General features: G+C 56.2%; 1 protein-coding gene and 1 pseudogene across 1 annotated transcript; both read right to left on the reverse strand.

Moving 5' to 3' along the window:
* Window positions 1-1,038: 1,038 nt before the first annotated feature.
* Window positions 1,039-4,871, reverse strand: EVX2 (even-skipped homeobox 2). Its single transcript, XM_059392788.1, has 3 exons — window positions 4,445-4,871; window positions 3,242-3,516; window positions 1,039-1,911 (listed from the first exon to the last, which is right to left on the reverse strand). Exons 1-3 carry the CDS (start codon window positions 4,869-4,871, stop codon window positions 1,189-1,191), a joined length of 1,425 nt encoding a protein of 474 aa, XP_059248771.1. The 3' UTR covers window positions 1,039-1,188.
* A 3,064-nt stretch (window positions 4,872-7,935) lies between these two features.
* Window positions 7,936-8,059, reverse strand: LOC132014652 (U4 spliceosomal RNA; annotated as a pseudogene).
* Between the last annotated feature and the right edge of the window lie 262 nt (window positions 8,060-8,321).

Below are 8,321 nucleotides of genomic sequence, written 5' to 3' on the forward strand. Positions count from 1 at the left end.
TTTGCAGAGGCGAAAGCGCAATAGACATGCGTGAGAAACATGCCAAGAACCATTTTACCCAAGGAAAAGGAAAGCGAGGAGGGAAAGGGGTGAGGGGAATCGAGGTCGAACCTAGAAAAGTGTCTAAGGAAATGCTTCAGGATAATACCACATATCTAGAGATTCAAGTATTTCCCAGATGGAATGGAACCCGGTAGTTGGAAAACTGAGCTGGAAACGCTTCTTCAAATAGACAACGATCTGTCAGTCTTGCCCTCCCCTTCCCTTCGTTCCCCTTTCCACTCCCGGCCTGGCTGCACCCTCCTTTGCCATTACTTTTTGCATAAAATATGCAAGACGCCTGCATCCCGCACCGAAGATCAAAAGAGAGAACCGGGGTGCGCCGAGAGTGGAGGGGAGGCGGCCACTGCCGCCTGCCTCCGCGCTGCCCTTCCCGGGGAAGACGGCCACAGCCCCCTCTCGCCTCGCGCCCGCACGCGGTAAACCTCGCGGTAAGCCGTCTCACAAACACGACCGGCGGCCGCCCGCGCTCTCCGTCCGCCCTCCTGGCCTTCTCAGACCTCCATTCTTCCGCTCTCCGTGCACGGGACCCCTAACAAGCTCAGGCGGGGGGGGGGGGGGGGGGGGGGGCCCCCCCCCCCCCCCCCCGTTTAAAGAAAAGAAAGGCTGGAAGAAGAGCAGCAAGAACCTCGGGGGTGACTGCCCCACCCCCACCCCCGGCACAACGCGCTAGGGCCCACCATTCCCCTCTCTTTGTTGTGATTCTCCCTTGCTTCTGGCCACGTGGTTCAGGAGAGTAACCTGGGCCTGAGGGCTAACGGTCAGGACGCCGGACCCGAGAGGACTAGCTTGAGGGCAAGGGGATTGTCTTCGGGAAGACCCAAGAGCTACGGACAGAGGCGGGAAACGGGGCACGGGCCGTGGGAAACACGAGGAAGCTGCTGGGTAGCAAATACAAAAATAGAAATTTGGGGGTACACCCGCGGGGTTTTCGCGCGGCTCTTTTCCCCCAATTCAGTCGGGGCATCTTCCCTTCGGCCTCCCGCGCCAGGGCGCCCCCTGGCGGCAGCGTTAGCAGCGGGCAGAGCGCAGAGGGCACGTGGGCGCACGGAGGGCGCGGGGGGCGCTCAGGGGACTCCCGGGCACGCTCAGAGTGGCGGGCACAGCCCCCTGGCGGCGGCGACGTAGTTATCTAGTGAGCGGCGCCTCGTCTCTCTGGTCCGGCGGGCTCACGGCGGTCTTGCTAAGCACAGCCGCTGAGTAGGGCAGGAAGCCGCTCTCCGAGCGAGGCGCCGCTGCGCTGCAGCCGAAGTCCGAGCCCCCAGCGGCCCCCGCGCCGCCTCCGCCTCCACCGCCGCCGCCGCCGCCACCGCCCCGGGAGCCCAGGGCCGCGGCGGCGGCTGCTGCGGCCGCCGCGGCAGATTGACTACTGTGGCAACTGAGGCACGAGCAGGGCGCGGAGCCGCCGCTGGGGGGCGCCCCAGCCGCCGCGGCCGAGGAGGCCGCAGCCGCCGCAGCCGCCGCAGCCGCCGCTGCGGAGGCCGCACTGTTGAGCCCCGCGGCAGCCGCTGGCGTCTGGTAGAGGCCCGGGTGGCGGAAGCTACACAACAGCTCCGGCCTCGAGTAAGGGTGCGACAGGGCACGGAAGGTGTCCAGCGGACGGATGGACGTGGCGAAGGGCGACGAGGCCGCGGCCGCTGCGCCGGAGGCCGCGGCCGCCGCGGCCGCAGCCGTGACACCCACGTGCGGGTAGTAGTGCAGCGGCACGTGCGAGTGGAAGGGGTAGGGCAGGCTTCCGGTGGCGGCCGCGTGCGTCATCATGTAGGTGTAGAAGCTGGGGTCGGCCGGGTGCGGCCACGACATTGCCAGGCGCTGCCGCTTGTCCTTCATGCGCCGGTTCTGGAACCATACCTGAGGGGAGAGCCGCGCCGCGGCCCGAGTTAAGGAGTGCCGGGAGGCCTCAGCCCCCGCCCTGGACCTCTCCACCCTTCCCGGACCTCCGCAAGGCCTGACCTACTACTCCCCTCCGACTGGGCGCCCCTTAGAGGCCCCTCTGCTCTCCCAGCTGGTAGTGAGGGCGACAGTGGGAACAGCCATGGGCACACCTTCCTGCGCGAAAATAGCCTTCTGCCCTCGGCTCCTGCTCCCTTGCTTTTTGCTGCGTTTTAGATCCCAGCGCAACCTTTCCTTTCCTTTCTCGCCACCCACTGGTGCCCAGGCTTGCCGAGCACCCCTCTCTCAATCCTAGGATTTGCACGGGATTCTAGGCCACCTTTGAAGAGGGTCTGCTATCTCGGGCAGCTTTTCCAAAAGGTCGCCGCTCGAGGTCTTGCGTCCTCTGAGCGGCAACAACCTGCCCCAAGGGCACACGTTCGGTTTTGATACCGAAGGGATGATTTTGTTGGAATCGTTTGCCTCAAATGAGTGGCGGGAGCAACACCCTCTTAAACTGGGAAGGGGACTTTTCTACCCCTCCCAACGCAGTCTAATGAAGACATCATTCGTCACAACTCTAAATTAAAGAAAGCCTGATCAAACCAAAGAGAGACTTCCACAACCTCCCTTATCCCTTGCAATTTACTCTTTTCGTTTCTAGTGTGGGATCCTCCGTGAAGTGTTCGCCAAGTCGCCCAACCTCCCAGCTGTCTCTCTCAGATTAATAAAATAAATCACCTAGAGATACAGAAGTAAGAACAATTTCGTTGTATCCTCCCTCCCACCCCCAAGGTTGCTTTCTTTCTCTCCCCACCCCACTGCTGCCCAAGAGAAAAATGTTTAGGAAACTACTTTCTCAACCCAATCGATCTTCAAAATACAGTATTCCTTTCTCCTTGTTGTAACGATTTATGTGGAAAATAAATCTCCAAGATCAAGAGCAGATGAAAAGTTTCACCTAGGGTTCGTGCCAGAGGAACAAAGACCAGCCGGCTTTGCCGCCCAAGGGAAAGTGAGGCCATGGACATGAGCTAGAGACACCTGGGCAGGCGCTGGGCAGAATCGAACAGAGGCCAGCGTTTCCGGCATCGGCTCCGCCATTCCCGGGCCTTCCCAGGTCAGCAAGGCCGGCCAACCCTTCGGATTCAGCAGCTGAGAAATAAATATGCCAGTTTCTTTGGTGACTCTACCCCGCGGACTTTCAGGCCTTCAGCTAAATGTGGCCACCCAGGAAGAAGAAAGGAGAAACAAAAATCAACCCAGACACCCCGGGGAGGCTAGAAAAGGCGCGTGCTGGAATCAATACCTTGATGGTGGTTTCCGGCAGGTTGAGCGCCGCGGCTAGCTCACACCGGCGGGGCCGAGACACATAGTTCTCCCTGTAGAATTCCTTCTCCAAGCGCGCGATCTGTTCGCGGGTGAACGCCGTGCGGTAGCGCCGCACCTGATCCGCGCCGGAGCCGGAGCCGCCCAGCGCCGCGCCCCCGCCACCGCCGCTGCCGCCACCTCCATGCAGGCTGCCAAGGCCAGAGCCCGACGCAGACGTCGTGGTGCTGGCGGCAGAGCCGCTCTCCGCGTACCCTGGCAAACAAACGGCCGACAGTGCGAGAGTCACTGTAGGGCCGCGATCCCCGCGCTGGGGCTGAGCGTGGATGGGGAAAGCCGGGAGAGGAAGGCGAGATGCTGCCAGAATTGATAGTGTCTGTCATGCTTATAAATTGCTGCTTTTAATGGAATCAGTAAAGTTTGGGGACCCCTTCATAACCAAATAATAAGAACTCAATTAGGAAGGGTTTTTTTTTTTTTCCTTAAATAATTGGAAATTTTCAAGTCAGGAGGAAAATTGGTCAAGGGAAAATGCCTACATCTAGGCGCAGTTTGGTAAGCTCTGGGTTTCCCCTGGTCTGGAGACAGCAGGGCAGCTTTTGTAGGGCTCCCAACCTTTCTTTGATAGTCTTTTGGGTTTGGCTAAAAAATATTTTTAAGATGAGAAAGAGCAGCAGCTCAAACCGGAACCATTGGGAAGTGGACTCTACTTTTCAACTCTTTTCTTCCGCTGACCCAAGCGGGTCTCCCAGAGGCGCCCGGCGACTCTCCCTCCGACTTACTGAGGATGCCCCCTCCACTCGGCCTTGGGGAATCAGGGGTAACGGAGTTCAGAGCAGCTACCAGGGCACCCTTCCCGTAGCGCGACTCAGCGGCTGGCTAGGGGTCGGTCAGTTCGCACAGGCTTTTAGAACAGCCCGCAGAAACATTTTCTAGAACTCGGGCGATAGCGGGCTGGCGGGCCTGGAACGCCCCAGGCCTGTGCCTCGCTGGGAGACTCAAGGAGCAAAGCGGGAATGCAGGGTCCCCAGCATGCGTCCCGCCCCCGCCCGAGCCCGCTGGGTGCAGCTTGCTTGCGAAAGAAGGTCGGTTAGGGGCAAAGGCAGTAGAAAGGGCCAGCAGAAGCCGCGGAGGAACGCGGGGAGGATGCGACCAGAGAGCGCGGCAAGGGCGGCGCGGTTACCTTTGCCATTGTTTTCCTTGAGCGGCGCGGCGGCGAGGCCGCCAGGGGAGCGCAGCGCGGAGCAGCCCACCTCCACGTCGCTGCTCATGTCCGCCTCGGCGGCGGCCTCTGAATAATGACCCGGCTTTTTACGGCCTTCGGCTGCGGAGGCGATTTCGGAGGAGACGGTGCTTTCGCTGCCCGGGTGCTGCAGGTTGAACAAAGTGTCTATTTCGAATTTGCCCTTGGCAGGGAGGTCTCCCAGAGCGCTGTGCAGGGGGGCGGACGGCAGGCGCGGGCTGAGGCGAGCCGGGTGCTGCGAATTTTCCAGGGCCTCGAGCACAGCATTGCCAGCTGAATCGGACAAATTGGAGAACCGCTTGCCGGCCGTGGGGCTGTGCAGCCCTCTCTCCATCAGAATCATCTCTTTTCTTATTCTTTCCATCATCTCAGCTTTCTAAAAAATGTCACAGTGGCCCGCTGTCCCGTCCTAATGATGGGCTGCGCCTAGGGCTAATTCTCATTCAGCCCCAGCGAGCGCCTCTAAATATTATTATCTCTTTTGGAGGGAGGCGGAAAAATTGTGGGATGCAAGAGCGAGGGAATGACTGGTCAAAATGACCCATACATCCTTCCGAGCCCGAGATGTCATTCATCAAAAAGTAGCGCTCGCTCGTCATTAAGGTACGAATGACGCCGTTCGAATAATCATTTATTGTAACAGGTTTATAAGCAAATAAATACACGCTCCTGTCAGTGGGTAATGAAGGCGGCTTCGGAGCAGACAAATAGATCCAGGTAGGAGGCGAGAAGAGACAAGAAGTGAGGAGGAAGGCTCCGGTCCTTTGCCCGCTCAGAGCCGGTTCTGTTCGCCCGGGGGTTTGGCCTCGGGGGTGAAATTGACAGTCTGATTAATAGAGCGCGCCGCGGCACATTTCCCCCTTCATTTAGGGGCATCATTACGCTCTCAGTTTGCTGGGTTGCCCCTTAGGTCCTAATCATGCAGTGCCTTCCTCATTTTTCCTCGGACATAGATACGTGTTAAATAATAGATAATGCTTTGATTTTCCAGAGTAGATCGTCGGGAAGCCCCCCCCCCCGCCCTTTTTAACATTTACAAGCGGGAGGGGTAAGGGAGGGGACCAGAGGGAGGATGTAGGAAGAGTTGCGTAAGGAGACCTTGCGCTCCTGTCTGGATTACTTATCTTTTGAATTTCAGAACCAAATATGTATTTTATTTAACAAATAAGGCGCCGAGTTTTCTCTCTCCCCACTTCTTCGCCTCAGCCTGGCTGCTCTCCTCCCACCCCAGCTGAGAGAGAGAGAGAAAGGGAAAGGAAATATCGTAGAGTTTTGAAAGCACTTCAGTGCTACGTAGCTGGGGAGGTGCGTTGGGCCCGCGCCTCCAAACGGAAATCATTAGGTCCTCTCTGATTTTTTAACGCCGTTTGCAGAGTGAGTTCTGAACTTGAAGTCCTGGGTTTTTTATTTTTATAACCCTGCTGATGGATAGGCTTCTCGCCTACGCATTTTCCCTGGGGGAAATGAACTCGGCTGGACGATTTCATAGTAGAATTCGACAGCTAACTTTAAACACAGTCGCGATTTACAACGCCATATGGGCTGCCCCAGATCCACTTTTTACGTTGCCAGCTTTCCCCCTCCCTACTCAAATTGAATTATTTGTGGCAAAGTTGCCGAATTTCTAGGTCAAAGGAGGAAAGAAGGGATTTAGCCTCTTTCCCTTTCCATCCGCTGCCCTCCCTTTTCCACTCTGCTCTTCTTTCTTCTCTCCTTCTCCTACCCCAACCCAACCTCTTACCTGTGGCCCTGAGTATGCCCGGTGCTGAGTCTGGGCGCGGAGAGTCTCGTACCAGCCTTGCTGCTGCTTCCTGTGGCCTGAGCTTGGAGGCTGAGCCTCTTGGCGATAACTTTGATGGTCATAATGACGCCGGTGGCAACCATTTTAACGAAGATCAATCTTCACTCAAGGCCGTTGCACATCTCCTCCCGCGCTTGCGCCCCACCCTGTCCGGGCCCCCGAAGCACTGTGCGGGTCCGCCAGCCAGCAGCAAAATAGGAGAGATCCCTGGTCACAGGCAGGGACACGATAAGATATGGACGGGACACGGAGGTCGGCCTTCGAGCTTCCGAAGAGGCCGAGAGACCCTGGCAATCTGGGCGCTGGGCGCGGGTCCTGCATCCTCCCCTCAGCGCCAACTCAGACCCCAACCCAGCCCCCCTTCCTCCCTGCCGCCACACCCAGCACGTTGGGGTGTGTTAGGGGCAAACCCAGAATCTATTTGCCCATCTCTCCGTTGGCGCTTTCCTTTTAACCTTGAACCCGTTGGGGGCGCGTCAGGAATGTAAGGAGAGACGAGGTGTTAAGTATATTTATATACATTTATACACATAGTCAATGCCAAAAGTTTCTCTCCGGTTCCCCTCGGCGCCAACTTATTTCAACAACGTGAGCTTTGCTTAGAAAATCAAATCCACCTCTTTAGGTAATAAACGGAATTCTCCCCCAAGGTGAGAAATGCAAAGCTGGAGAGACACGCGGTGGCTGGAGAGGTGGTGGGGGGAGGAGGGACGTGGAGTGGGTGTCGGGAACTCGGAAGAGCACCGGCCTCGGCGTCCACCTCCCACCCTGTCCCAGAGGCCACTCGACTCTGAGCACTATGAGCCCTCCCTGAGGCGGCTTTCTAGCCCTTAAGGCGTTCAAAGATTAGCCTTGCGAGTGCCCCCACCGCTCCCTCCTAGCTCCACAGTCTATGCCCGCAGCTCTACCACCCCCGGTAGGGTCCCCGGGCAAAGAGAAGTCGCTGCCCCAGGAACCTGGGAAGGGTCCTCCCCCAGCCCAGTCCCACTTGCTTAGGGAACTGAATGGGACACTTCGGTCCAGGCTCGGGTTCGTGGGTGGCCGAGGCCCTGGCGGGGGTTGGGATAGGCCCGGGCGCGACCCAGGCGGAAGTCACAGATGCCTTTATTGCTGTCGTTTGGCGCCCCCGTCTGTTTTATTCGCGGTTTCGGCAGCTGTGAGCTACTTTGAATCGCAGAAGCCGCAGCTGGGGGCTGAGGTGCCGACGGCAACCCCTTCCTCCTTCACTCCACGCTTCTTCCTTTCTTCCCTTCCTCTGGGACCTGACGCCTCTGGTCCCAAAGCCTGCGCCAAACCGGACCTCAGTCTGTTGAAAAGGTAAAACACCATTTCCAGGCGACAACTTCATTCATTAGTGGTTTTGAAAACTATTTTGCACCTTTTAAATAACACTAATATTTCGTATTCTAGCACGTTAATTATAAAAGGTACATTGGAAAACACGTCAGGGAAATTACTCACAGTAAAAGACACCTATAATTTTTCATTAAACTGCGTTTAGCAGACAATATTTCACCAGAGACGGTGAATATCCCATAACAATATTTAATGTCCCTTGCTTAATTTTAGATTCCACATCTACTAGTCTAGTAATGTTGGTGAACTTTTATTTAGCTTTTACTCTAAAATTACAAGTGTTTTTTACATATATTATCTCCTTTAAAGCTCGAAGCAACTCTAGAGATGGATTCTATTAGCAATAATCGCGCCTCGGATAAACCTCATTGGCTACGATACTGCCACTGCGCAAAGCTAGAGATGGATTCTATTATCTCTTTTACAGAGATGGACTCCTTCCACACAGAGAGGTTGAAGGACTTGCTGATTTAAACTTATCTCTGAAAATATCCAAGTTATAAGGTTCTTAAAAGCTTTGGGGCAGCATTTTTAATTGATTTTTTTTCACTTTTGCATACATCTTCTTGAAATACAGGCCTACCTCCAAAACACTGAGCCTGTATAGCAGATAGTGAAAAAGATTAACAAACAGTTCTGTTAATGTTTATTAATGAAATA

The sequence above is a fragment of the Mustela nigripes genome, chromosome 3 (genome assembly GCF_022355385.1).
Source record: "Mustela nigripes isolate SB6536 chromosome 3, MUSNIG.SB6536, whole genome shotgun sequence".
NCBI lineage: Eukaryota > Metazoa > Chordata > Mammalia > Carnivora > Mustelidae > Mustela > Mustela nigripes.

Bases quoted from the DNA above. Each gene is read 5' to 3' on its own strand.
- EVX2 (XM_059392788.1), bottom strand. From the start codon at position 4,871: ATGATGGAAAGAATAAGAAAAGAGATGATTCTGATGGAGAGAGGGCTG. The intron at 3,517-4,444 runs GTAACCGCGCCG...TTTGTTTGCCAG, and splicing joins CAAGGAAAACAATGGCAAAG to GGTACGCGGAGAGCGGCTCT. The intron at 1,912-3,241 runs GTATTGATTCCA...CTCTCCCCTCAG, and splicing joins TGCCGGAAACCACCATCAAG to GTATGGTTCCAGAACCGGCG.